Source organism: Colletes gigas, unplaced genomic scaffold (genome assembly GCF_013123115.1).
Source record: "Colletes gigas isolate AHSC1104 unplaced genomic scaffold, ASM1312311v1 Colletes_gigas_Sc00012, whole genome shotgun sequence".
In the NCBI taxonomy this organism is placed as follows: domain Eukaryota; kingdom Metazoa; phylum Arthropoda; class Insecta; order Hymenoptera; family Colletidae; genus Colletes; species Colletes gigas.
In genome coordinates this window covers 2,591,056-2,618,431 of record NW_025106641.1, presented here as the reverse complement: position 1 = coordinate 2,618,431, position 27,376 = coordinate 2,591,056, and the positions used below count along the sequence as shown (strand labels likewise).

Genomic DNA, 27,376 nt, shown 5'->3' with positions numbered 1-27,376 from the left:
AAGGACACCGCGTCGAACGAGACTTTGAATTATTTCTGCGAGCCTTAATATAAACCATACGAATGCGGTGTGTTCCTTTGCGTGGCAAGGAAAAGAAGCCACGTATAAAGAGGCCTTACTCTAGTTTCGACAGCGCTGCATTACACCGTAACAAGAATATCGGTTCGATCGACAAGTCTATAAGCTAGTTCGTAATTGCCGTTTTCTCGATTTCTCCTCGACGATACGTAGGTAATTACTATGTTCGCCGTTACGTTGACCGTTTCCTCGCAGGTCGTTCAGAGGCCTCGAATATTCTCGCTGTTCGATCGATTACTAAGATCCCACGGTGGACGCCAGGTCCCGTTAGCGTATAAGAAATTCTGATAGAACTTAAACCCTAGCCAAGGTTATGTACATCGACAAGTTCGATGTACGCGTAAAAGCAGAAAACGAGGAAAAAAGTGTTTACGAGATTAAGTAGGAAAAAAACCGCAAAAAGACGGAACGCTGGCCGTGCTCTTGATCAATACCTCACGAAATCTCGTTATTCTTTCCGCTCTATCTTCCACGTACTTACTTTTACGACCCCAGTCTCCTCCCTAGTCACCCTCTAGTTCCGTTTGAACCAACGCGATCAATCCGCCATCCCGCGTTGCTGTAGAAATCGTTCTAGAGCCCATACAACAACCGCTCGCCCTTGCTTTTACTCCTTCTTTCACTTTCGCTCCTCGATTCCCCCCCATTTCCGTCGAAACTTCATCGCGCCTGGACTTCCATTCCATCCGTTAACACTTACGCTATACAACGAAATGCGATTACGTTTACGTTGCGTACGGCAACGTCGTACATCTCGCTCGAGTATCGCAACAATTATTTAGCTAACCTAGACGCAGTATTAGCTAGCAAGAAAGTCGAGAACTTGTCGCGTAATCGTGTTGCCAACGATACACCTCCTTGGGGAGGCTTACCTTGCACCCGATATAATGCAGTGCTCTCGATGAGGAACGAGTGCCATAGCGAGCCGGGGCGCTTACTTTATATGCACATATAATTTACTTTTCTTCTTTGTCACCCATCAACATCGTGCACGTTTTTATTAGTAACGACAAGGACCAATAGCAGATGCGGGATTTTACTTTGATTCGTCGTTTCATTATTGCAATAAAATTCTTTGTTCAAATCGACGACTGTTTCGCTTCTAATAAAACATTTTTATACCGGTATGAAAATTGTTTCAAGAAACGTTAGCACGATACGTATACTCGCAGCACAGATTCAACGAGGAACCGAGAAGGAACGGCATCCCATTATGCGAAAGTATCGATCTTTCTGCACCGTTCTTCTACTACGAGCCATAAAGCTTTATCTTCCGTCTTCTCTATACATACATGTATGTACATACGTGCGTGTTTATGTACACGCGCGCATGTACACGTCTATGTATATAACGCATACAAACAAACATACATACATACGTACACGTATGTATACTATAATTCCTGTTGTACAGAATAAGAAAGGACCGAAAACGTCCGTTGTAAAATTATTGTAACATGTTAAGCCGTTTATGCCTACGCTCATTATTATTGGCATTATTATACTGTCGATTCGTTGTTCGTCATTTGCGTTGTCAAGATCGCAGAGATCGAACAAATGGATAAAACTAGTGTTCAACGTGTCTTGAACGCAAACGACGAAAATCGAATAGCGCGTGTTAATTGTTGATGCACGATCTCGTTGAAAACCCCTCAAAAATAGAGTCGAGAAAAATCAGGGAGTGAAAGAGAGTGAGAGAAAGGAAGAGAGAAAGAGAGAGAAAACGCTGAAAACCGCTTGCCCTCGCAGCAACAAAATCAATAGAATAACGAACCGACGTGTTATTAAACGTTAAAAATTGATCGTTGCCGGAGAAAGTGAAAAAAATACTTTGGACTGTTTTAAGTTAAAACCTTTAACTACGTGGTTCTTAAAAAATATATCGATTGTTTCGACTGTTCGTTAATCGGTTTGTTGCTCGATCGCAAGTGGCTGTTTCGGTGACCCGTTTCAGAAAAACATTACGAGCGACCGACTAAGAATCAATTAATTGTAATTGAGTCGAAAGTGCAAAATATACAGACATTAAATGTTATTTACACCGCTGCGAGCAGTTTATTTCAAACGCGTGCCTAATTTCCCTATACACCCGCCCTGCACAACTACAAATTACTGTATCGATCATTGCACCACAGACCTGCTGGATGAATACAAAAAAAGAAAAAGAAAAATTTACGAACAGAATTTAAACATATCCCGAAAAGTGTATCGACGCGACTACTTAGCAACATGGTTGACGTTACCGTTAGCCTTGGCAGGAGCTGGTCGGCTTCAGCAGGTATTATTTCATCGCAGAACACGCTCTACGGTAAATAAAAGGAAAACCGGACGAATAATGACGCTCTTTTATCGTTAAGTAGTTTCCTGTGTTAGACGTGCAACGACCTAGATATCGCCCGTTTGATCTATTTTAACGGTTACAAAATACATTACTCGTTTTCCTTTCTTTCTTCTCTTTTCGTTTCGTCTTTACCGAGAATTCGTCCGAAAAGTGTGTCGCGGGAGATCATACGAAACGATAAATCCCTCTCGCGATAAGTTATTGCAAAATAAATAAAAAGATAAAGAGGTTTCCAAAAATATGTAGTCAACGCGCGCGGAAAATCGATTGCTCGCCAGGGCAACATTTTCCTCTTTTCTTCTCGAGAATCGAACGATAACAACCGATACTGATCGCTGCAAATGTTGACAGCTCAGTTTCCGAATGGACGCGGAGGATCCTTCTGCCAGAGTGGACGTAACTAAAGTAGGTACTTATTTACGTATCAAAAACGCGATTAGCCCAACACGATTGGCCGTCCGAAGTGAAGCAAAGTACCTTTGAAAATGGTCTCCGAGGTAAGCGGCTGAAAATCTCGCGCAAGAATAAAATCATCGTTCGGGACGATTGTTAAACACGACTGTCCACGTACCAACGAGATTACAAAACCATTCTGTTCTCGATCAACGTAAACAATGACGCGGTTTCGATGCTCCGAGGACAAGGAATAGGCGCGATAAGGGCACACGGGAATAATCGCGATAGCGAAGATAAAGCGATAACCTGATTTCTGCCAAAAATATATATAACAGGATCAAATCGCAGGTGTCCGGCAAGTTTCGGTGAAATCGCCAATATGACTCTGCTCCGTAAGTGTTTGCCACTCGTTCTGGGACTTCTACTCGCGGAAACAAACTGTGCAGAGTCTAGCGGCAAGGAATGGTGGGAAACCGCGCTGGTTTATCAAATCTGGCCGAGAGGATTTCAGGACACCGACGGTAACGGCGAGGGTGACTTAAAGGGTACGTTACGACCGTTCATATCCAGTTGTAAACGCGTTTTTATCGAAACTATATTTTTGAAATGGCAGAAAGGATAACTTGTGTTGCTTCGTCTTTCAAGGTATCATTAGTCGTCTCGATTATCTGAATGATCTTGGAATCGACGTGATTTGGTTAAATCCTGTTTACCCGTCGCCACTGATAGATTCTGGATACGACATTTCCAATTACACCGATATAAATCCTCTCTTTGGTAGTCTCGAGCAGTTTGATGAACTCGTAAAGGAAGCACACCACCGTGGTACGTACGTTTGCTTAATATAAAAGCACCGATATGTACATACGTGCAACAGAACTCAATATTTCAGACGTGAAAGTCATGCTGGACATAGTGCCAAATCATTCAAGCGACGTACACAAATGGTTTTTGCAATCCATCGATAATATTCATCCATACAATAACTATTACGTTTGGTCGAATGGATCTATCGACGAAAGCGATGCCAGGACACCTCCTAATAATTGGGTAAATTTCTTCTAATTTAAAAATTTTTCGAACAACGCGACGTAATTTTATCTTTTATTCAGGTGAGCACTTACAGCGACAAAGAGGGATCCGCGTGGACGTGGCACGATAAAAGGAAATTATGGTATTACCATAAGTTTCACGAATCACAACCTGATCTCAATTTAAGAAACGAAAATGTGGTACAAGAGTTACTGGTGCGGTATTACTATTACGACAAAGCTACATTTTACACTTTGATGAAAAATTAATCTATTTTCACGTCGCAGGATGTATTTAACTTTTGGTTAAAAAGAGGCGTCGATGGTTTTCGTATCAACGGAGTATCGTATTTTTTCGAAGACAAAGTCTTGAGAGACGAACCGATCGGGAAAAATGGATCCTATACATCCGGATTGCCCGAAAATACAGCTCTTCTATACACGTTTCGCTCATACATCGATAAATGGGTAGAAACAAATAAGGCAACCTCAAAGTACATGCGAAAATATTACAAATTTGATTAGAACTTTTATCCCACGTTCACGATATAATAATGTACTCGTCGAGTTACAGATTGCTTGTCGCAGAATCGTATGATTCGGATGAAACGCTGATAGCTCTTTATGGCAATAAGACGCACGCTGGAATTCCGCCCTTAAATTTCCGCTTTATCGACTGCATTCGAAACACCAGTACTGCTCAATATATTAAAACTATTCTAGACGATTGGTTCAAAATACTTCCCGCTAATGCAACCACAAATTGGGTGGTAAGAAGATATACCGTAACAATTATTTCCAATTCTATATATCCAATTTAAACGATAGACATATATTTTCTTTAATTTCAGCTTTCCAATCATGATAACTCAAGAGCAGCGTCAAGAATTGGATTAAATCGCGTTGATGGCCTTCATATGCTTAGTCTCTTATTACCTGGTCAAGCATATACTTACTATGGAGAAGAGATTGCTATGTTGGACAGAAAAATGTTATGGAACGAAACTATTGACCCTATGGGTCGTTCCAGAACAAACTTAACGTACGAAAAATATTCTAGAGATCCTGCGAGAACACCGATGCAGTGGAACTCTGACTCGTCGGCAGGATTTTCAACCAACAAAATCACGTACCTTCCCCTTAACCCAGATTACTTAGAGAGAAACGTTAAAATGCAGGAACTTCAGAAACAGAGTAACTTAAACACGTACAAATCGCTTGCTACTCTTAGGAGAGAGAAAGTTTTCACCCATGGAGACTATGAACTAACAACCTTAAATAATGATCGGGTGTTAATTTTAAAAAGGTTTGTACGAAATGTGATTAGGTTTTCGATGTATTCGGTAACTCTATACTCGGTAATTATCTAATCTAATTTTCCATCAGATTTTTTGAAAACCACCCTACATACGTTATTGTCATTAATCTAAATCTACGGCAAGAGAAAGTTAATTTAACCTCATTGTATCCAAACCTAGAGGATTCTATGGAAATTGTTATTGCTTCCAGCAATGCTGTCCACGTCACGTAAGTCCATGTTCTTTTATCAAATATAAATGATCAAACTTGTAACAACCTGTACTACACTGTTTAGATCACACATATCTGGAAACAATTTGCTACTGACTGCCAATGCTGCGTACGTATTGAAAGCCAAAGAAATAAAAGAAACCACGACTGATTCGAGTACAGAATCATCTACGGAAACGAGCACCATTTCCACGTCAAGTACAACTAAATCAGGGAAAAACACAGCAGCCGTTGCTGCTTCCACCTCGATGTTGCGATTGATAATAAATGCGTTTGCTATTATACTATTCTCCAAATTCTGAACATTTTTATAAGCAAGACTTTGTAAAATTAACGATTAGTAATCAAAATAATTATAGTATGGTAAACAAAGTATTCTTACATTAAAAATTTGTACGTGTCCTACGCAAGATTAGAACAACGCCAACATTTTAATGTAACAGCATCCCGGCTATACGCAGAAAGATTACGACATTTCGACAACAAGTGCACAACGTCGTAAATATAATTTGTTCTATATTCTTATACCTGTAAATTTTTGTATTAAAACTGCACGACTTTGGCTATCTCGTCATGATAATAAATATATGTATGAACATAGTTCAATTCGAAGGAGTTTCAATTACCTTGAGAAACATTTCCTGTCGTGAAAAATAAGCGATATATTTAAGATGCTCGAGTTACGCGGAACATTTCGTTTGGTAAAAGTTTCAATCGCGAACAGCGTTTTACGATAGATTCGAAAGGTCGCGTTGCGTATGAAAATTATCTACTGTGCGCTGACTGTTCTCTAATTAAAGCGACGGGGAATTTAAAAATACGTAAATACATGTATCGAATCGCCTCTAACGTATCTTCTGCGAGATAAGAGCGAAAGAAAAATGACAATGGGGGCGGCGAAAGCAATTTCGCCATTCAATTGGTATCTATTTCTGTCTGAATTTATCTCGTACGTATGTACAAGTTCGCCTCTATTGTCCTGCATTCTGACACCGATCATCGACAGTCAGCCTAAATTCGCGTCTCGCTTTTGTAAACACGCGTAAGTACTTATCCTCCGTCGTATCGGTTAGCAAACGAACGCGCAATGGAAAACACGATGAATCGAGGAAACCATTAGTCGGCCACTCCGATAGCAAAGAGCACAAGCAAGAAGAAAGGAAGCATGAAAAACAATGGAATCCAAAGAAACCGCTCGCCTGTTCTATGGTAAATCGATTTACGAAGCCATACAAAACACGTCCGGGTCGAAGGGGAGACAAAAGGACTCAGGTTTGATATTGTCACTATTGTATAACACAACCGCGAAAATTGCACGTTGAATAAAGCGTCGTTGATAACGGAACGAAATGTCGCGCATCTGTGCGCAATGTGTACTTGCGGACCAGATGTCCCAAATTGACAAAGATAACGATTTAAATTCGATCGATCGACGATAATTGTTACTAGTATAATGAAATAACTGTACGTTTATCTTTGACCGTAAATTGTTAAGTATATGAAACATTTGTTTTCAGAATCGGTCAACGACGAGTTTAGATACTACACTGTTGATCCAAGTTGGATGAACGTTCGCCTCTGCATATTTTGGTTTTTATGGGCCATATTGATAGTAGCATTTGTTGTATCCATTTTGTCCTACTGTTGTTTTTTGTGGCAAACGTGCACCAAGCCCGACAAATTATTTATTTTAAACGCGACAAATACAGTGAGTACTCGGAAAAATTTCAACGCAAATCTTTTTCTATTCTTTATCGATAATTTCGTATTGTACGCATACGTTTTGTGTTTCAGTGAATGTTCCAGGCGCGGTACAATACCAAATACCATGACATTTTCTATTTTGTAATCTAATGTTGCTAAATATGCCTGCAAATAAATTATCTATGCGTCCGTAAAGATAGTATATTTTCTGTGCTATCGACAAAGATACAAGATAAGCACGTAAATTCCTGCTTGCGTTAACAAAGTTACCGTTCAACGTAAATATGTATACGAAGTTAGATACGCTAATTTGTTAAAGCTAATAGAAAATAGTAATGTAAATAAAAAAAAATATCGATCGTCGCTACTAGACATATGCAGAGAACGCGATCTTAAATACGCTATGTAAATTTTATTTTAAATTGTAATTTGTACTTCTGAAAAAAAATATATGGAAAATGTGATTATAAATTTTTCTCATTTGCATCTTTGTTTTCGAGACAAACAATTTTAAATATGCGCGGGGCAAGCGTGCACTTGATTGAGAAATTTGTAAATCTGGATGCCACGTATGTAATTACTTACATATGTGTCGCCATCGTCGATTTACATGGAAAGATCGTAATATTCCAGGTTAGTATTGTTTAACTACATTCTAATATAATACTTAAAAAATTCAATCAGCATACAAATATATTTTCAAGACTTCAATACGAACAACAGGCATTTCAGTTATGAAAGAAAAAACATGTTGAACTTGTGTAATAAAATCGTTCGTATCGGGTTTTAGTTAAGTACGCGTGTACATCCTGTATGTATCTGCTATCAAAATCAATTATCTCAAAAACGAAAACTACTAATGATAAAGTTTTATTATTTTCAAACGAAAAATCACGCCCCTTTTTCTTGTACCGCGAGTTTCGAGTACACGTTTATATCTATTGAAATAAATAATAAAATACAGCTTCGATCTAATCAATGCGCACATGCCTGTATCCTGTGTGTTACTCGAATCGATTTAATTAAAATCAAAGCATTCTCGACCAGTTCTGAGCTACGATGGCACGGAACCCAGTGCAAAACAATTTCTATCGACGATCCTGTACCGTGTAGCCGTAAAATTATTAAACGTATGACACAAATGTAAGCCTCGACTGGACTGTTAAAGAGGGTTCCTTAAATACCAACCCTCGTTTCAACAGAGAATATTTTCTGGATATATTATTGTTCGGTTCTACGAGAGCTGCTTGCTTCTTACGGCGAACGAAAAATTTTAACGATACCTTTCCAACTTCTAGAGAAAGGGAACCTTTCGGAACAGGGGTCGGCCCTGATTCTATGTACTCACGCTACCTATATGGAATGGTAAAAGTAAATAGGCCAGGACAAACAGGGAACGCAGGGGTAAAACGAGTTCTTTTCATCATTCTTAAAGCTGCAGTAAGCTGGGACGTTTAGGGAACGGTTGTTCAGGAATCGTAGAAACTTCACCAATAGGGAACAGATTTTACATACGGCAAATCTCACACGTTCCCGTTGCGTAAGATCGTTAAAACACGTCCTTGGGATCTGCTTGGTGAAAGCAATGGAGAGTGGGAGGTTGGATTTAGATAATGTTGAGGCGAACGGTATCGCGAAAGAAACGGCAGTCGTTGCTACGTACAAGACACTCCCGGACGACGACGCGAACAAGCAAAGTGTAACGGAAAACAACGTTATGGGGAAACCGAATAATGAGAACGAAGCCGACGATGGGGTTAATGAAAAAATGCTCAAGGATGAGAATAAGATCTCTCCCACAAAAGATGCGACCGAGGTATGTTACTTCAACAAGTACGCTTACTTGAAAGACACGCCTTGAACGTTGCACGATCGATAGAGTCTCGTTATTTCCGCGACTAATTAAATATATTCCTGTTCTATCATTATTACTGATCTCGTTCTGTTCAACGTAATCGTTGTAATGGACAATTCCGGAGAAATTCGACAGACAAACGACTGTTTCATTATTTGTCTTCCATCGTTCTAAACCTATTAAATATACCGTGTATCGCAATGAACGTGTTCAAAAGTAATAGCTTTTTGTTGTTGCATCACCCTTCAAATTTTAGGATAAATGTGATTTATAGAACAATTAAATGGAACGTACACGATATAATAATTCGATTAATATATCGTTATTTACGGATAGGTAATATTTATTTCGGAAAATGGAGATGCCAAGATCGATATCGAGACGGTGAAGCAAGCCCTTTCGGGAATGGGCAAGGAAGAATTGATGAAATTCGCTAATGATCCATTTTGGGTTAAATTAAGATGGTTTTTATTCATTACTTTTTGGTTACTTTGGCTTGCCATGTTGGCTGGTGCCATAGCCATTGTGGTGATGGCACCGAAATGCTCAGCACCAAAACCAAAAGAATGGTGGGAGAAGAGTCCTATTGTCCAATTAGATTCTACAGAAACAAATGGTCACACCTTGAAAGAAATGGAATCGCTCTTGGATACTCTGAAAGAACAAAGTATAGATGCAATTTCTTTTCCATCGATAGTTAAAGAAAGCACAACAGGTATATAGCTACACGGTTTTCATGTATGTCTTTCCTTGTGTTCGTACAATAATAAAGATCTACGCATTCTATCTGGAATTGTAGGTGGAATAGAAGACTTCATAGATGTTAAATCAAATTTGGAAACTATAAGCGATCTGGAGAATCTTATAAAGGCTGCAAAATATAGGGATCAGCATATTATTTTAGAATTGGATCCAGGCCATACGTCGACTGAACATCCATGGTTTAAACAGTCTGTGGAAAAGAAAGATCCATTCACATACTACTACGTTTGGGCTGATGGAAAAACAACCTCTGATGGTAGACCCAGCCCACCTAACAACTGGGTTAGTTAAATTTCTTTTTGAACTGCATTACTTTGTTGTAGATAACATTTCATAATAGGTGCTATTTTTAGCTGAGTTTATATGGAGGATCGGCGTGGGAATGGAACCAACAAAGAGGACAATATTATCTTCATCAATTCAATAAAAGTCAACCTGATTTGAATTACAATAATCCAGCAGTAACTACAGAATTTGCTGTGAGCTAATTAATTTTAACTTCGTTTAACGCGTACGGCTAAAAAGGTGTTAAATTTAACACGTCGTTTTAAACGTAGGGCGTTTTGAGTCATTGGATAAAATTAGGGATTGACGGATTTCGTTTAGCCAATACACAATACTTGACCGAAGATCCAGAACTTCGCGACGAATTTAGAAGCACTATTCCTACCGAAGCGGATAATTATGATTCGTTGGTCCATGCTTATACAAGAGATCGTCCAGAGAATGGTGTAGTCTTGTCAAAATGGCAAGAAACAGTTTACAATGAAACGGACAATAAGGGGTCGGTTGTCTTTCTTTTCAACGACGATAAAAATCGTAATAAATATTGTTTTGCGTTCTGTGATAAATGTTCAAATTAAAATATTTTTATAGGTTGTTCGCTCTTCAAGATGACATCGGAGCCGATATGTTACAAGTTTATAACGAGAAAATGAAATTGATCGATATCCCGCAAAATTCACAATTCCTTACAACCGCTAATAGTAGTATAAATGCAACAACTTTACATAAAGCTATCTCGCAATGGCTCAATTTTACTTCTTGGCCTGCTTGGGACGTAAGTTTCTGTACTATTAATCGATATGTCCTTGATCATGGCATAAATGTATTTCTTGTACGATCTCTTGTATAATAATAACGTCTATTTATTTTAGCTCAACGGTAAACAGAATAACATGAGACAAAGAATGCCCGCGGATATAGCGGATAGCATAACTCTCATGACGTTACTTTTACCTGGAACTCCAATATTTAAATTGAACGACACTTTATCTGCGAGAGATGCATTTGCAACCCTATCTAAAGCGAGGCACAGTTTAACGTTCCTTTATGGAGAAACTACGCTTATGACTGTTAACGGGACCGTATTTGTGTACACAAGGTAATATAATAGAATTATAAATAATCAATTTCCTTTGTAACTTAACAATAAAAAAATAATACGCGACGAAAGCTATATACGTAGATAACGTTTAAAGTTCTTAAAAGATATAGACGTTTAATCAAAGTTATTTGTATATATTAAAGTTACATTAATTCAAATCTTAATCGCGCAAAAAATTATCTGATTCGTTCTTTGACGCTACACCTAGAGCTCAAATAACATACACCTTATACAACTCGCACAAATGTACCATGTAATTTACTAACAAAAGATTAATTTGCCCTGTTCCACGCTTCCTTCTATGCAACACAGGAGTTGGTGAGTCTTACTAACATATTGTATGAATGCATTTTTTTGTAGAAATAACTTTGGATTAATAATCATTATGTGGGGCTATCCGAAGTGCATGCATATTAATTTAATTAGTCGATTAAATCTATTATACTTTTCTATTAATTTTAAATAGGACTGGATTATATTAAAACTAATAATAAATGTATTCAGGTTAAAGAGTGGCAATCCTGGCTACTTGGTAGCGTACCAATCGGCGGAAGAACCTACTATAGTTGACTTGTCCGGGGTACCACAAATTTCGGAAGAAGTTAGCGTGGTCGCGCATAGTCCTAATTACGTACAAGATGGTGACACAATGAGGTAGGATATCGTTTCGTGATTATTAATTTTTTTTTTTCTAATTTCATAAAATAATTAAAAACAATTACTACATTAATGAAATATTTCTTTTATCGCAGAACAAAGCTGTTCTCTAATATGGTTCCTGTATCGGCTAAGAGTACAGTTGTTTTAACGTTTGTGCCAAAGAATTAATAATTGCAGCACAATGAAATATTTTACTTCTTAAGAATAATCGCTTGTTTATTATCTTCGAATAATAGCATTTATTTAATGCAGTTATGTATTACTTTTGTGAATTGCAAGCGTGTACGTATAATTAAATGTGATACAGCAAGAACATAAGATATTATCATTATCCTGTCTAATGTAAACATTTCTTTTGGACTATGCGCTGGTCAACAATTTCTACCTTTAAACTTTTATTTAAATTATTTTCTGTTAAACTATTAGAACCTACTCAAATATTCTAACAAACGATTCGTAACTCACTCTCACTCTCACGTACACACATGTATGTATATTTATTCCACGCGCTAAACCTAATATTTTTTTTTTTCTTTTCTAAGAGGGCTTTCATTTTATTAACATTACATCGGTAATGAATTTTTATAGAAATGTTTATTCAATGTGAAGTTTATGCGGATCTGTAAACCTTGCTGTAAGTACATAAAATAATGCTGGCAAAGGTACTAAAGCAAGCATTGCTGGATGAATACTAAGACCGCGAAGAGTTGCTACAGCCATTACACCATATCCATGTAAGAGCCAATGACCTAAAATAACTATTACGTTCTTCATATCTGACACAGAACTCAATAATAATGCTTTCATTGTCTGAAAAAAAGGTAATATATATTGAAATCTATGCAGACGAATTTAACTATTTAGAGTATTTACATGTAAACGTTATAGAAATAGTACCTGATTTAATTTAAATGCAAAATGTGCTGCATTAGATAAAACAGACAATGTTATTGTTATATATGGAAACGAGTAATCTATAAAAGGATTAAGAATGTTTAAGGTACATTGCTTTAATAACGTAAAGACTGTTCTACTTACATATCAAACCACCGCCAACTGCATGTAGCAGTGCTAAAATTGGATAGAAATAAAGAGCAGCGTAAATTGAAAACTTCCCTTGCTTTGGTAAAAATTTCTTAGCAATCAGTGGCCTTATCAATAACATAATTGCTGTTCCTAGAGCATAGAAAATAAAGACCATAGTGTACCTAAAAATTCAACAACTGATTCATTTTTAAGATTGGAAAATTTCCTAATTTCATAATTGTACTAGTACGAACAGAGGGTAAACTGCTTCTTGTGTACAATGCAGAGTTTCTTCATAATTAGGACTAGGATTATGCAGTAATGTATACCAGTCGGAGAGCTTTGTAGCTCTGCACGATATAATCGAAAAAGTACCTATGGGATTGGTTAATTGTAAAGTAATAAGAGATGCTGCGACAACTTCGAATAAAGCAGACACATGCAACGCGATCACTTCCTTGGGCATATTGCGCCTCATTGATACCATATCGATACAAAACCAATGTAATACTAATGCTAATAATGCCATAAATCCAAGATAGAGCCAATCGTAAAACATTGGCTCGTCTTCGCATGGCACGCACATCGAAGACAAATTTGCTCTAAATCCTCGTGGGCAAGCTCCACAATCGCTCCAATTTCCATCGAGCAACAACTCTCTTCCACAATATAGTCCAGGACATCGTGCGATCAAGTTTAAACTATTTTGTTTTAATATCGAACACATGAAGAAACGAATAAAAGAAGCGCAATGTTTATAGAAATTTTAAATACTTGTGTAAAATGTTACAACTATGAAATGCACATTTCAAAAAAACTTATTCTCATGATCAACAGATTTATACATTTTAAGGTTAACCAGCTAAAATAGTAAACAACGGTCGATTATAATTTTATGACCACACACATTCAGAGGTTACGACTTTACTCAAAAAGTATATTGTTTAAAAAGATATATTCGTTATAAAAATTAAACTGTTCAACTAGACTTGCACTGCTTCTTTTTATCGGTTCACACTGTTATTCGAATTTAGCACTCTTTGGAATCACAAGTCGTAATTTACGACTATAATTAAGACATAGACTATCCTATACCTGGTCTGTAGCAATACTCTAGACCGTCCAGCACGTTCTACCGTACGAATGGCGACTCCGTAATGGCGTCCTTCCTTGAAGTTGAACATTGTGCGCCAAATTCCTCCGATTCGAATTGGCAAACATGGCGTCTTTTCTTGAAATTGACTTGAATTCGAGGCTGCAATAGAAATAAAATACGAATTACGATCCAATACATTGAATAAATACACTTATACCACAATTAAACAACCATTAAACTCGAAATATGTTTTAAGAAATTGCAATTTATCGAGATATAATGATAATCGAGGCTGGCTAGATGTCGACGAAAAAGCGCGAAACCGAAACAACTATTTTCGCGATTACGATTAAATTTGTAGTCAAAATGAACTGATACTAAATAAAGGCACCGATAGAGAGTAATGGAGAATAATAGCAGAGATTAGAAACGTTTAAATATCGTTACGTTAATAATACGTACCTCATTATACGGCTGATTGCTGATCAGGTCTGAACACGTCTTGCCGTCGCGTCGGCAAATCAGCGAAGAGGGGGAAGCGACCTCTCTCGACTTTCGAAGGCACTGTTTGTAAATACCGTGCGGTTCAGGTTACCCTAGGTAGAAAATATGATAGTAAACGAAACACGTCTTTCGACATTTCGTAAAGATTAATTTCTCGATCGATAATGCGCTTCATAAGCAAGTTGATCGATAGAAATACTTTAGGCTGGAAATGAGACGATCTTTCCCGTTCCAATATCGCAGCGATTCTATGTTTTCTCTTGTCTTGCAATTGAAAACAACCAGATATTGTCTGTCTTTGTTGTTTTAATTGCAAAACAAGGAAAGACATAAAGTTGATCGATAGAAATACTTTAGGCTGGAAATGAGACGATCTTTCCCGTTCCAATATCGCAGCGATTCTATGTTTTCTCTTGTCTTGCAATTGAAAACAACCAGATATTGTCTGTCTTTGTTGTTTTAATTGCAAAACAAGGAAAGACATAAAATATGCAACGATATCGCACCGCTCGTCTGTTTCCAGCCTCAATCTTAGCCACAGACGATACATACCTCGTCTGTGCGCTTAACACCTCATGCCTATCATACGTTGCTCTTCCTACTGTGAACAATTAGAAATTATGTCTATTGGTTCGATAGTTTAGCCACCAGAGGCATTAGCTTACGACTAGAAAAATCTGACTGTGGTTAGACGGATTGATTGGCGATCTCCCTATTCATCTTTGATATGACTTAGCAGATTTGATTATGAGTTTTATTTCAATGTACTCGAATCAGATTGCAACTTTGCAGTATTTATAAAATATAACAGTTATATTATCATGAACCGTATAGTGATATTTGGGGCTACAGGAAATACCGGATTATGTGCTGTATCGCATGCTGTAAATAAGGGTAACGTGTTTATTTTTTATTGTTTACATAAAAGAATTCAGTTATCCAATGTTCGATAAATACCAAGTTTCATAAACAATTGAAATTAATTTTAAACATTATTATATTTGGTAATTTATTTTAAAATTTAGGATTAGATGTAAGGGTGTTTGTGAGACGTGCAATACATGTTCCTGAACATTTGAAAGATAAAGTAGAAACTATTGTTGGAGATGTTACCAATGCAGAACAAGTTTCAAATGCAATATGTAACAGAGACAGTGTGGCTGTTGCACTTGGCACGCAAAATGACTTGAGTAAGTATTATTCTAAATTGTAAAATTCTATACTTTTATATTTAATGTTTTCAGGTCCAACTACTGTGTTATCCAGAGGTATGAAAAATATAATAGATGGTATGAAACAACACAATGTAGAAGTAGTATCAGTCTGTTTATCCGGTAATTACTTTCTTTCAAAATGTGTATGAATATTTTTTTACGACTTTCTAAATAACAATATATTTTTGGTAGCATTTTTGTTCTACAAACCTGAAGCAGTACCTAGTATATTTAAAGATTTAAGCGATGACCATCAACGCATGCTCAACTTTCTTAAGGAAAGTAAACTAAAATGGATCGCAGTATTGCCGCCTCGTATCGCTGGTATCTATTATATTAAAATATACATGAAAATCAATCTTTTATAACACGACAATAAATTGTTTTTATTTTATTTTTAGACGCACCACGTTCAGAATATGTAATCAAACACGATGAATCTCCTGGTAATGTTATTTCCAAATACGACTTGGGTGCTTTCCTTATTGAAAGCCTTCAACAATCAGAACATTATCAAAAACTTTGTGGTATTGCAACTGTTTCGTAATATAACATGAAGTATGATTACATGCAAATAAAAATTATTCTATTTTTTACACTGGATAGCGCGTTAAGAAATGTATAAGGAATTAAAAATGTTCGAACGAGTATATCTTGCTTTTTTTAACCACATGGGAATAAACAAGAAGCTTAAAAGTAAGAAATTACAAATTTTATAAACTGCATTTGTACTTGTATTAAAGAATCATCGAATTTTTGAAACAGTTTGTGGTTTTAAATATCTATTGGCATAAATATGATATGTATTTTATGACGGGCACGAGAAATATACAGTATATACCTCGTGTATGAAGCAATGAACGAAAAGTAATTCTGTATTATTATTAATAGTTAAAAAAATAATTTACTAAACTAATAAATACTATACGTTTTGTGAAGCATTTCTATATGGAATATGAAAGAATCTTGTAAACGCACGCAGTTTTAAAAATTATTTTACTATTATGATGATAATTTTTTTATCATGTGCGTTCTATGAGCTATTACGCTTAAATCAAAGAACTTTGGCACTTGAAAGTTTGGCATTGGAGGAGGTGGTGGGCCAGAATATTGTGTACATTTCTCTTTAAGCTTTGCTTTAGCGAATGCTGCTGTAGAATATACAACATCATTAATTCCATATGCTTTAAATGGATCACATTGTTTATATCCATTTTTTAGGTAAAAAACTTCTTGGCCTTTAGTTATTAAACATACATTTTTAATTCCTTTCTTTGCTACATATTCTTCTGCCCCTTGCAGCAATCTAGATCCAAGTCCCTGAGATCTATATCGATAATCAATTATAACTAAAATGTAGAAAAGAAAATCAAAATCTTTTGTTCCTTTACTTTTGTTTAAATTTATTCTTTAAGTTGACCTCACCTGATTGTATGAAACAACTGTGACGCACTCTGGGTATTAATGATATCTTACAATGACCAAGTACTCTATCTTTCGTATCAATGAGTATAAGGCAAGTAGGAAATTCATCGCACGATACGTTTAGAGATTTTAACCTGTCTTGTACAAAAATAATCAGTCGATTGTAAAAAATTCTTTACTCGAGACAAGTAACATAATATACCGTGCAGATTCACTTCGTGGCCATTCAGAATTAAGTAGCGTGCAACAATTTTGAATTAAATCTTGTCGTCGATGAATGGGTATTATAACATATTCCCTGTCAATAGTTGTCATAATTTTTCTGTAACAATATATTATATTATAACGTTAGTGAACTATTCTACAATAATATTATGTGAAGCAGCCATTTTTATTATTTCAATCGCGACAGTGGAAATTTCAATGTTCACGAAAAAACTGAAATATAATCTCGTACCATCCGTGGTATATTAAGGTAAAATCATTTCGTATAACAAGGTGTAGAATGACGCGATGTTATTTTTAAATAAATGTAAATAATATCTATGCCTTTATTTGAGTAATGATATAAACATACCTAGGAAAAGTAAATCGAACGACAAAAGATTAAATGATGCATAAATCATAAGACGATAAACAATAATATCTATTCGTAAAAAACGAAGATGTGTACTTGGACATGTCTGATTGAATCCCGAATAGAGGAAGGCGTACAACAACCTGTGATTGGCAGATATCGAAAAACAGAATGTAACGCGTGCTAAAAAAAAGTAATAAATAGTTTGCAGCAGATGTTTTTACCGTATTTGTTTGTAGACAAGGGAACTTGACACGCAAGTTTAAAGGTCACTGTGCTCTTCACCTGTATGTACTCGCCCGGAAATAGCTTTCAGATTACTGTCATCTCGAGCTAGGAACGATATTTCTGTTGAATATATCCCCACTGTTATGTAAAATTTCACCACACTCAACATTATTGGGTATGACGCTTCGTCAGATTGTATTCTCAAATCTTCTCACACATCCTTTGAATTACTTCATCGTAGGCGAATATAAGTTGTTATTAATTCTCATAGAGATTGATTTTGTACCGTACTTACGAGGGATAGTCTGAAATCATATTTTCAAGTTTCATGTTTATTCAATTCCTTTCGCCCTGGGAAAATGACATATTTTACAACATTATTATATATTTCCGAGATAATTGATAAATAGTTTAGTTTCTTTTCGGACACCAAAAACATAAGCGATTCTTGCTTGATGTATGAATTTCTTTTTGTACACAATGGATCCTTTCTTTTGACTTGTCCATGACCCATTCCCTTTCGGACGCGAGTATCTTTTTTTTGCATTTGACCCATTTTTCTTAATAGCCTCTGTTCTATATGTGAACAGTGGTCTGCATTCTTTATTTCGACAGTGCTGGTCAATGACGTTACGGAATAATCTGTTAGAAATCATTGCTAGACTCTCGCCATTGCAAACTATATCAGTTACAAAGGTCTTTTAAAATTCGGATGATAATTTGGTCTTCGTTATTCACGGGGGGAAAAGAAAGTTAATGTTTATAGTCCATTGCGTGCTTCGTACATAATTTTAGTTTATCGATAGTTTGGAGTAAATTTTGTGTCTTTAAGACATTTGAGAACCACTAGCTACCGTCGAGGAACGTTTGGTTTATTTGTGTCGTTTTGCGATTCTAATTTTATAGTGTATTGTCTGTGTGCGATGAAAGTAAATAGTTGCGTTTGATCGATTCGTACGAAAATATATTCGCAATTACAAATATTAATGTTGTTTTTAATCTTTAATAGTCTAGAACAACAAACCCCATTGGCCATAACAAGCTTATTTTGTTACGTAAACAAAATATGTGCTTGAACATTTAATGTTTTAATATTTTATAAATTAAAAATGTTGCCAGGAAGACCTCCGGTGACAGGTAATATCGTACAAATTGATTTATTGAAGTCATACAAATTTATCATTAACACAATGAAGTGACTTTTACTTCGCTTAACCTCTTACTATTTATTTTTCATAATTGACAGAAAATCCTTTGGGACTCTCTTGGCATGACAGCGCATGGATTCCTGTATTAAATCCAAATAACATAATGGACTACTTCTCTGAAAGAAGTAATCCCTTTTATGATAGAACTTGCAACAATGAAATTGTTAAAATGCAACGTTTAAGTCCTGATCAATTGCAGTATGTTTTCTATAAGTTCCATTATCAAAGTATAGGTACAGCGACTCACAAGTTCATTCGCATACTTAAATTTGAACAAATTTGAGAGTTGCAGTGATTACTGAGCTTTGATATTCTAATTTCTGATATTTCCATTGTATTTTTAATTTGTTTGCTTTGTACACAATAGATAAGAATTTTGGATATATTCCAGTAAACTGTGTGGTAGATATTTTAAATTCTTATTATCATTTTATTGCATGAACTTTTGTAAAGTAAGATGAGATCTTGTAACATAATTGTTTTAGAAGAAGCATTAAATATTAAAATTTTGTAATATTAAAACAAAAAATGTGATCATATTTTTCAAATAAATGGATATTGTAACCTTGTGCGAATGAATCTTTGTTACTGTACATATAATTTAGAATTGCAAACTGATACTATCGTATGTTTAATTTCAGAAATATGACTGGGCTCGAATATATACTTTTACATGTTCAAGAACCTATTTTATATGTAATTAGAAAGCAGCATCGTCATTCTCCGATTTTAGCGGCACCGCTCGCCGATTATTATATCATTGCGGGCGTTGTGTATCAAGCACCTGATTTAGCGTCCGTCGTGAGCTCAAGATTGGTACTTTGCGATTATAAAAAGCATAGTAGCATTGGCTAAAATTATGGTTCTAATTTGTGAAACTATATTTTATAGTTATCTACAGTACACCATCTACAGTCTGGTTTTGAAGAGGCTAGTTCTTGTTCTCGATATCATCCTAGTAAAGGATACTATTGGGATTTTAAAAATGGGAAAGCCTTGGCCACGAAGAAGGAAACTCCCGTTCGCGAGGAACCCAGCTCTTTATTTCAACGCCAAAGGGTGGACATGTTACTCGCCGAACTTACGCGTAAATACCCATTATCTATCCCAAAACCAGTGAATCAAGTAACAGAGTCTTGTAAGTATTTAGTTTAGTAAAAGAAGTTAATCAAAGTAAAACTTAAATGCAAATGTTACATTCATTTGCTTGTTTTTAGCCATGGAAATTAAACAAGAAATAAAAGTTGAAAAGAAAGATATGAAACCACCGCCGGAAAAGAAGCCAAAAGTTAATTAACAAAGACTGTAATATATAATGATTTAAGTTTATGTATGTATTCCATATAATCTCTATTTTCATGGCACATTTACTTCATGAGACAAGCATTTAACATTCGAATTAATTGTATTTTTTTTTTCTGGAATATAAAAATTGTAATGTACTGGTATGTAATGTATTAGTATTAGACATAGTGTAAAATTAAAGACAAGTCATATATTTTTTATTTCACCGTTAAAGTTTTCTCATTTTTTCTTACACCATGGACAGTCAAGATCAATTTCTTCTTTTATATTTTTTTCCATTGGTTTGAACTGTTTGTTCTTGATACCTCTGTGTCTACATCGTGTTTCATCGCGAACATTGTTATTGGGACATTTAAGTGTTGAATTACAGGTAGGATTTCCATGTTTTTGAGCTTGAATATAGCGGGAACACATCGAAATAGAATTTGACGTAATCTAGAAACGTTATAACCATATTATTACAATTATCGGATAGAATTCAAAAGTATTCCGTCACAGACTTTCATATTATTTCGTACTGCGGATCGAAAACGGTGCATGACACTTGTATTATTATAAAAAATTCAAGTATTTCCTTAATAGAACTATCGGGTATAAAAATGTTACTGCTGCACTTCAAATTTTCATGAAAGTGGTTATAGAGAAAAAAAACATTTTTTTTTTTGAAATGTCAAGATACATTAGTATTTCAATTTTTTCTTTTTAGTATTTCATTTGTAATTGACTTGATTATCTAACAACAAATGTGTCTCGTTTCACACCAGAAAAATCGTATATATCTCGTAAAAAAATGATATGTGATGGAAATACATGCGACAGAGAGTATCCAGATACAGAAGTTAATGATCAGAGTCTCGAGAACGTCGAGGATGAATTTGTCGAAAGCCTAAAACACGAGAAATGCAAAATCATTCGATTGGTTCGTCAACAAATGGACAGATTTCACGATACACAAGTAAAATCGTATAACAACTAAAGTTGTCTAACGTTTCACGTTTATGTTCGTGTATTGAAGGGGAAAATTACGACTTTCTTTCTTAGTACAGTTTGCCCTCAGTGTTGGAGGAATCGAGGAGAAAGTTTAAACTGGGCCTACAAAACACTACGTACGACATCAACCAAGAACTAAACGTAAAAGAAGAAGACACAAACAATGAAGCAAACGTTACACCGCGTACATTTCAAATGACAAGTTCAACGCTAATTCGCCAAGCGAGGCTTGCACGTAGCTTAGGAAATATTCGTCGAAAAATGTTCGCTCTAATCTCAGTCGCTGGACTTGTTGCGTTAATGTTGCTCGTGTACAGTGTTTATTTTCGTGCGCACCTTTGCAACAATGGCCAGTCGTGCGTAATATCGTTTCGGTATATTCATGCCAAGCACGCGTTATTTTAAACAAAATCTTTAATTAAATTGTCGCAAGGCTGTCGCATATTTAAAACGAACGTGGCGCGTGGAAAGATCTACGTAAATTATTCGAAAATAGCGAACGGCGTCGTCGTAACTTTGGGTAATTTTTTTGTTTGTTGCGGAATAAGGAAACCGTCTAAGACTTGACACAAAATATATTAAACTTGGAATAATACACCGTGTGTAGCGTTTAGTTAGTATGCAACTAGTCGTCTTGATGATTCCTAGATCATGTCCGGTTCCATATGTTTTTTCGACGATGAGGCGTTCGACCTCTAAGCGATGTATCGCGTCGTTTCTCGTGCGATGCGCGCCAAAATTCGGCCGCAGAATCAGTTGCAATTTATTTCTTTCATGTTCACCGTTCGGCCGGCGATCAACGGTAAGATCTTTTTTAGGCTTCGAGAGATCGGTCCTTCTGATATGTTTGCTCGGGCTTCCTTAAACTCATCTTTACACGCAACTTTCTGGACCAGGTATAGAGTTGGCAATAATGATCTCCTTCATCAAGTTACGGTCAGCCTTAAAGCTAATGGGTTCCCAAGACTTTGCAGAGAATGGGTTTAACTGTAATACGAAGTAGGAAAAGGAGATGCGATAAGAAAATTTATAAATATACTAAAAATCGTGAAAACCTTACGCTGCATCTGTTGGTTTGAAGTCCTTGTTTGTGAATGTCGTACGGCGCGAAGAGCGTGTCCGGTCTCACCGGCAGAAACAATTGTGGTTCCCGTTTTATTTTTTCCTGGTCTGAAAGGGGAGTCCGCGTCATTCGACGTTCACGAGATACCACCGATGCGATAAAAAATAAAGAGTAGATTACCTTGCGGTGATTGTATGATGTCCGGTTGATTGTTAAGCGCATAATCGGTGACCTGTTTTAGCGTATACTCGACGAAGTAAGTGTGATCTCCGTGCGTAACATCGAGCATCGAGTTGTTCCTCGAATCCGGCGGTGTGATTATCGGTTGTTTCATGTAGGGTTGCACCGGGGATGTCGTACCTCTGCGTCGATACATCATCAACATCACCGAGAGCACGGTGATGCCGAGTACTATTAGACATCCGATGAGAAGCAAAATCAGTGGCAGCATGCTTACTCCACTGTCTGTAAGACGGAATGCGAGTGATCGATACGTTTAATCGAGTACTTTGCTCGAAATATTAATTACGATCGTCTAACAATTTTCAAACAGTATACTACTCGGTAATCGAGTTACCTGTATGTTTCTCCGAGTCCCTCAGCATTATGTCCTCCAGTAAACTTACTTCGCTTCGCCCTTTGGCGTTTACAGCATACGTGACTAGGTAAAAATGCGTGGCTGGGAGAAGATCCGCCACGGCTATACGAAATATCGGCACGTCCGTGGATATGCTGGACGCGTTCATCCGCAGGTTTCCAGTGAGAACTTCGTAAGCTTCCAAACGAAATTCTTGCCTCAGTCCGCCATCGTATCCCGGCACGCATTCAACCTCCAGTATCTCGGAACTTTGATTCAACGACGCCTTTATCGTGCAATTGTTCAAAGGGTTCGGTTTCACTGTAAACACGCCAAGTTGATCAGAAAATTCGTAAGCATATCGAGTAAACCGAATCACTTTGCTAGCGAAACATATCCCGATTAGTTTAACTCGTGGATACACGAGTATGCTGTGTCTCCTGTACCGATTAATACTGTTCGCAGTACCTGCAGGGATGATCTGATAGATGCAAGGAGATTCTTGCTTTCCAATCGTGTTTCTACCCCAACACGTCAAGGCACCGTAGTCTCTCTCGGACACGGGGGTGTAAACGAGCTCGCTCATCGTTCCGTTGTTGCCATCGAACTTGGCCGGCGCTACTTCGAAGTTTTCTCCGCTGTTGTTGAACTCCCACACAAATTCCACCTCGTTCGGATCGGCGTCTACTTCGCAGCGCACTTTTACGGACTCCTCCAGCGACGCACCGATTATCGACGCCTCCTTGTCCTTGCAAACCGGAGCAACTGTCATGATTCAAACAGAGGGCGAACAAACGATTACCTTACACAATCTTATTCTCCAGGTTTCATTAACGCATTAACCCTTTGACACTGGACGTCCGTATTATTTTTCTGACGCGTATCTGTTTTAAATAACAGTTTGAAACAGTATCGATCAGTGGTTGTATACATATATTGTCCATGTTCATCGAATGTTTTGCCCTGCGTCCGTCATCGTCAAGGGATTAACCGATTCTGATCGCTTACACTGTACTCGCAGTGTCACCACAGGACTCGTGGTCTCGCCGCGATCATTGCTCGCCAAACACGTATAGTTTCCCGCGTTGTCGCGACCAATCTTCTGCAGTACCAGACTCTGCGTGCTCATGATTATTCCAGCCGAGTAATTTTGCGTTAGTATCGCGTCCTACGAATCCATTAAACGGTAGTAGTATTAGTTCTTGTTATCGAATACCGCGTAGGATCGATCGTTACAGGCTACTCACGTTGTGTCTCCACGTAATCTTATGGTGTTCCGGATTAGCTCGGACCTTACATTCGAAGTAAACATCGTCACCCTGTTTTATCTTCTCCGCGTTCAGAGTACTACCCAAATGTAACTGTACTTTAGGTGGAACTACGGAAATACAACGGTAGATTATCGCAAGAACGTTAAACTTTCACCGATGCTTTATGGTACTCACAAACTACGTTTAATTGAAAGAAATCTTCCAAGTATGCATCTGACAGCGCTGGATTCTTTCCGCGACATTTCAGGATTTTTCCGTGGTCGTCCGGGATCGGTGAAAATATGAGCGTGCTTAAAACTACCGAAGCGTTGCCACCGTCTAGTACCTGAACCGTTAAAGCTTTCGTCAGTGATACTGTCCTATAGAAGTTGGCTATTGCCAACAAAGTTCTATAGGAAGAGTTATCGTTGATTACTTTGCCACTATGATAAACGGCGTTTCCTTCCATCCAACTGATTTTCGCTCGAGGATGCGATCCTGTTGTCTCACACGTGATGGAATAGTCCTTTTCCGTCTCGAGGATCGTCGGCTTCGACAGGATCTTCACCGACAATGGTTTCACTGAAACGATTAATCGTCGATACATAAACGAACGGACAAACGCTATCGAGTAATTTATACTGTTTGATACGTACGATAGACGTCCAAGAGCACGGTTTTCTCCAACGGAGATATAAGATTCGTGTTGGATGCCCGACATTTGTAACTGGTGTTACGATGTTCTCTCCTGAGCTGCGGTATCTTTAACTTACTGACGACGACGTTTCTATCGATCTCCTTCAGTCTACTGTCTACTTCTTTTTTGTTCACCAACCAGCTGACTACCGGCGTCGGTTTTCCTATGTTCGAGAGAGAATATAATAGATTGTATTTGTAACGAAAGTAACCGAGCTATGATGCATCGATGGGAATAAGGAAGAATTACCTCCTCTTACTTCGCAAGACAGTTCAAACTCTACACCGATTTGGAACGGTCCTGCGGTGCTTTCTACTTCGACCCCCGAACTGTCGTAAATTAGCAGCTGATGCGGCGGAACTGAAAATAATTTCTCTATACGATTAAAGAAAATTCTCCAAATTTTCCAATTACAGCGACGATATGGCTCTTATTGGAAAATTCTATGCTAGACGGGTCATAAAAATGATTAAACGGAACGTGAAAATTTATACCGATTACTGTGAGATTAACTTGGAAGTTCTTGGTAGGTGAATTTTTGAAATCCACTCGACATCGATAGATTCCTTCGTCGTCCAATTGAACCGCGTCCAGGGAAAGAGCGGCCGGTTTCGTCACAGTCACGAAATAAGCTCTTGGTTCCACGATGGTGCTGTTCGACCAGTTTTGAGCTTTGTTGAACGCCCTCCCCCGAACGTCGAAACTGAAACATTTCACGTCTCTTTGACATCTGTCGAACCGAATAAAATCCAACGAATTTTCCATCGAACCAAGTCTTGTTTACCTATAAATCGGTTTTACCGCATCGTCGCGAAACCAAAGCACCACGTATACGCGATCTTTGTGCGTGGACGGTTCAATGTCACAAGGCAATTTAGCGGTGTGTCCAAGAACAGCGCTCACTTCGAAAGTTGCAACTGGAAAATAAAAAGTTTGTTTCTGTTAATATTTGGGGAGAAACTGTCGCTATCTTGACTTTTTACTTCAACAATTATTGCATCGTGTGCCCTTTAGCTTTTTATTCGTTAGTTGCGAATAATATTTGTCGAAATCTGGTATAGCACGTAAGCGCGTTAGATTTTAAGTAGTGCGACCACCGTGCTAGCCAGACGCACGCGTGTCCGACCAAGTATGAGACGTATCTACTTGATACGAATATAGAGACGCGTACGATTCGGAAACTAGCGCGTCAGATACGATCGTTTAAACAATGTTGTATGTGAATGGTAAGTCGTTGGTTTCATAAATGTTATCGGCGTTTACCACGTTGAATGTCTGGGTTACGTAAAAGAGAAAATTATTCTGATATCCAGGCAAAGGAAACTGCGGACAAACGATAGTTTCCAAACGATTGAAACATTTCTATTGGTTATTCGCGAACGAAAGTTGCCCGACGCTGTCGGCTACGCATATATCTTCATTGATTCGTGTACGCCTGACTCACCCAAATAGATACGGTTTATGGTTGGTCGGACACGCGTTCTGCCAGTGCGTGCAGAAACAAAGCAAGATAGGAAACGAACGGATGTAGTTCGAAAATGGTATTTACGCGAGATAACGTACCTAAGTCATCGTCCTTGTCCCAGTTACCGGTGGCGTTCACGTATACGACCACGGCGAGTATGTAACCGCTAATGACGAGCTTGATCGCGACATCGGCGAGCACTCCTATTGCCATCCCAAAGGGGAACAGTCTGAGGGGTGAGTTCGTTAGGTTCAAATCCACTCCTCGCATAATGTCACCCCGCGCCGGCCTGTCCTGTGGATCTCCTTTATTATCATTCCACGTCGAGAGGTAGACGGCCTTCCCACCTCCTCCCACCTCCTCCCACCTCCTCCTCCGCCTCGTCCTCGTGCGATATTCTCCGAGCGTACAATACCCCGGCAAGGGGCAGGGGATAGGGCGCAGGACACGCTCACCGATTAATTCTGCTCGTAGGAGAACCCTTCGAGGAAAGTGGCGACCGCCTTCCGGTCGCAGCGTGCATCGAGGATGATCCTGTGCGAACCAGCCGATTCTCGTACAGTTCGACGACTCCGTTCCCTCTACCCTTTCCTTAATCTCGCGTCCCGTCGAGTTACGCGCAGAAAAACACGTCCATTCGGCTCCTCGGGCAGAAATGCACTACTTACATCGACGTAGGAGGCCGGAAAACACGGCTGCCCCTTAGGGTAGCTTCCCGTTTCCAGTTAGTAGGTCGTGTATAAACGTTTCTCTAAAATTATTGTCGTTTCGCGTAGCGGTAAAGGCGCCGGCTACACGTTAAGTATTATCACGCTGCGTTGTCGACAATGGCGATAACACGGAGAGGACACTGTAAAAGGTAGTTTGGTGGTTCGTCGGAACTAGCCGTTCAACGGAGCCACGCCGTAGGAAACTATCTATGGACACCGTGCTTCTTCTCCGTATCGAACGCGACCTGGTAGTCCGATGGAGCCGTCGTGAAAGTCTTCTTCGACGCTTCGATGGGT

At 38.0% G+C, this 27,376-nt stretch overlaps 8 protein-coding genes across 11 annotated transcripts in view; 5 read left to right on the top strand and 3 right to left on the bottom strand.

Moving 5' to 3' along the window:
- LOC122399071 (sodium/calcium exchanger 1) overlaps positions 1–3,237 on the top strand; it is a 32,008-nt gene extending 28,771 nt beyond the window's left edge. The window contains exon 9 of the mRNA XM_043399453.1: positions 3,164–3,237. Coding sequence (XP_043255388.1) covers positions 3,164–3,184 — 21 coding nt within the window. The 3' untranslated portion in view covers positions 3,185–3,237. The remainder of the gene's footprint in view (positions 1–3,163) is intronic.
- Positions 1–27,376, bottom strand: part of LOC122399088 (JNK1/MAPK8-associated membrane protein) — a 760,891-nt gene that overhangs the window by 460 nt on the left and 733,055 nt on the right. The window contains exons 2-5 of one of the 2 annotated variants that reach the window (XM_043399484.1): positions 13,025–13,865; positions 12,783–12,952; positions 12,642–12,718; positions 12,307–12,554 (exon numbers count right to left, since the gene is read on the bottom strand). In XM_043399484.1, the coding sequence (XP_043255419.1) occupies positions 12,339–12,554; positions 12,642–12,718; positions 12,783–12,952; positions 13,025–13,497 (936 nt within the window). In that variant the 5' untranslated portion in view covers positions 13,498–13,865 and the 3' untranslated portion in view covers positions 12,307–12,338. Of the gene's footprint in view, positions 1–12,093; positions 12,555–12,641; positions 12,719–12,782; positions 12,953–13,024; positions 13,866–27,376 lie in introns of those variants that run through there. The other variant, XM_043399482.1, reaches the window with a different exon arrangement.
- On the top strand, positions 3,195–5,678 carry LOC122398916 (maltase 1-like). The gene is made up of 11 exons (XM_043399180.1): positions 3,195–3,207; positions 3,262–3,360; positions 3,461–3,640; positions 3,708–3,865; positions 3,928–4,062; positions 4,135–4,340; positions 4,421–4,616; positions 4,698–4,837; positions 4,877–5,152; positions 5,233–5,373; positions 5,441–5,678. Exons 1-11 carry the CDS (start codon positions 3,195–3,197, stop codon positions 5,676–5,678), a joined length of 1,782 nt encoding a protein of 593 aa, XP_043255115.1.
- LOC122399079 (neutral and basic amino acid transport protein rBAT) lies at positions 7,585–12,054 on the top strand. Of its 2 annotated transcripts, none has more exons than XM_043399469.1 (10): positions 7,585–7,713; positions 8,516–8,896; positions 9,272–9,650; positions 9,735–9,979; positions 10,051–10,176; positions 10,255–10,481; positions 10,574–10,757; positions 10,855–11,081; positions 11,589–11,738; positions 11,837–12,054. In XM_043399469.1, exons 2-10 carry the CDS (start codon positions 8,666–8,668, stop codon positions 11,910–11,912), a joined length of 1,845 nt encoding a protein of 614 aa, XP_043255404.1. In that variant the 5' UTR covers positions 7,585–7,713; positions 8,516–8,665; the 3' UTR covers positions 11,913–12,054. The 2 variants fall into 2 exon arrangements, with proteins under 2 accessions (XP_043255404.1, XP_043255403.1); XM_043399468.1 differs by having other exon boundaries at positions 7,602–7,713; positions 8,379–8,896.
- On the top strand, positions 15,028–16,281 carry LOC122399091 (flavin reductase (NADPH)). The gene is made up of 5 exons (XM_043399487.1): positions 15,028–15,264; positions 15,396–15,560; positions 15,615–15,704; positions 15,777–15,908; positions 15,986–16,281. The coding sequence occupies exons 1-5, from the start codon at positions 15,192–15,194 to the stop codon at positions 16,129–16,131; spliced, it is 606 nt and encodes a 201-aa protein (XP_043255422.1). The 5' UTR covers positions 15,028–15,191; the 3' UTR covers positions 16,132–16,281.
- On the bottom strand, positions 16,452–18,469 carry LOC122399092 (N-alpha-acetyltransferase 80). Of its 2 annotated transcripts, none has more exons than XM_043399488.1 (4): positions 17,811–18,469; positions 17,212–17,331; positions 17,010–17,143; positions 16,452–16,933 (listed from the first exon to the last, which is right to left on the bottom strand). In XM_043399488.1, exons 2-4 carry the CDS (start codon positions 17,322–17,324, stop codon positions 16,587–16,589), a joined length of 594 nt encoding a protein of 197 aa, XP_043255423.1. In that variant the 5' UTR covers positions 17,325–17,331; positions 17,811–18,469; the 3' UTR covers positions 16,452–16,586. The 2 variants fall into 2 exon arrangements, with proteins under 2 accessions (XP_043255423.1, XP_043255424.1); XM_043399489.1 differs by lacking the exon at positions 17,811–18,469 and adding an exon at positions 17,587–17,739 and having other exon boundaries at positions 16,575–16,933.
- On the top strand, positions 18,530–20,502 carry LOC122399090 (mediator of RNA polymerase II transcription subunit 6). Its single transcript, XM_043399486.1, has 5 exons — positions 18,530–18,951; positions 19,061–19,220; positions 19,664–19,838; positions 19,914–20,160; positions 20,240–20,502. The coding sequence occupies exons 1-5, from the start codon at positions 18,924–18,926 to the stop codon at positions 20,317–20,319; spliced, it is 690 nt and encodes a 229-aa protein (XP_043255421.1). The 5' UTR covers positions 18,530–18,923; the 3' UTR covers positions 20,320–20,502.
- LOC122399072 (nephrin-like) lies at positions 21,077–26,639 on the bottom strand. Its single transcript, XM_043399455.1, has 14 exons — positions 26,468–26,639; positions 25,689–25,821; positions 25,399–25,607; positions 25,154–25,264; positions 24,864–25,067; positions 24,644–24,789; positions 24,403–24,553; positions 24,205–24,335; positions 23,966–24,125; positions 23,426–23,722; positions 22,958–23,278; positions 22,561–22,845; positions 22,378–22,487; positions 21,077–22,304 (listed from the first exon to the last, which is right to left on the bottom strand). Exons 1-14 carry the CDS (start codon positions 26,637–26,639, stop codon positions 22,191–22,193), a joined length of 2,544 nt encoding a protein of 847 aa, XP_043255390.1. The 3' UTR covers positions 21,077–22,190.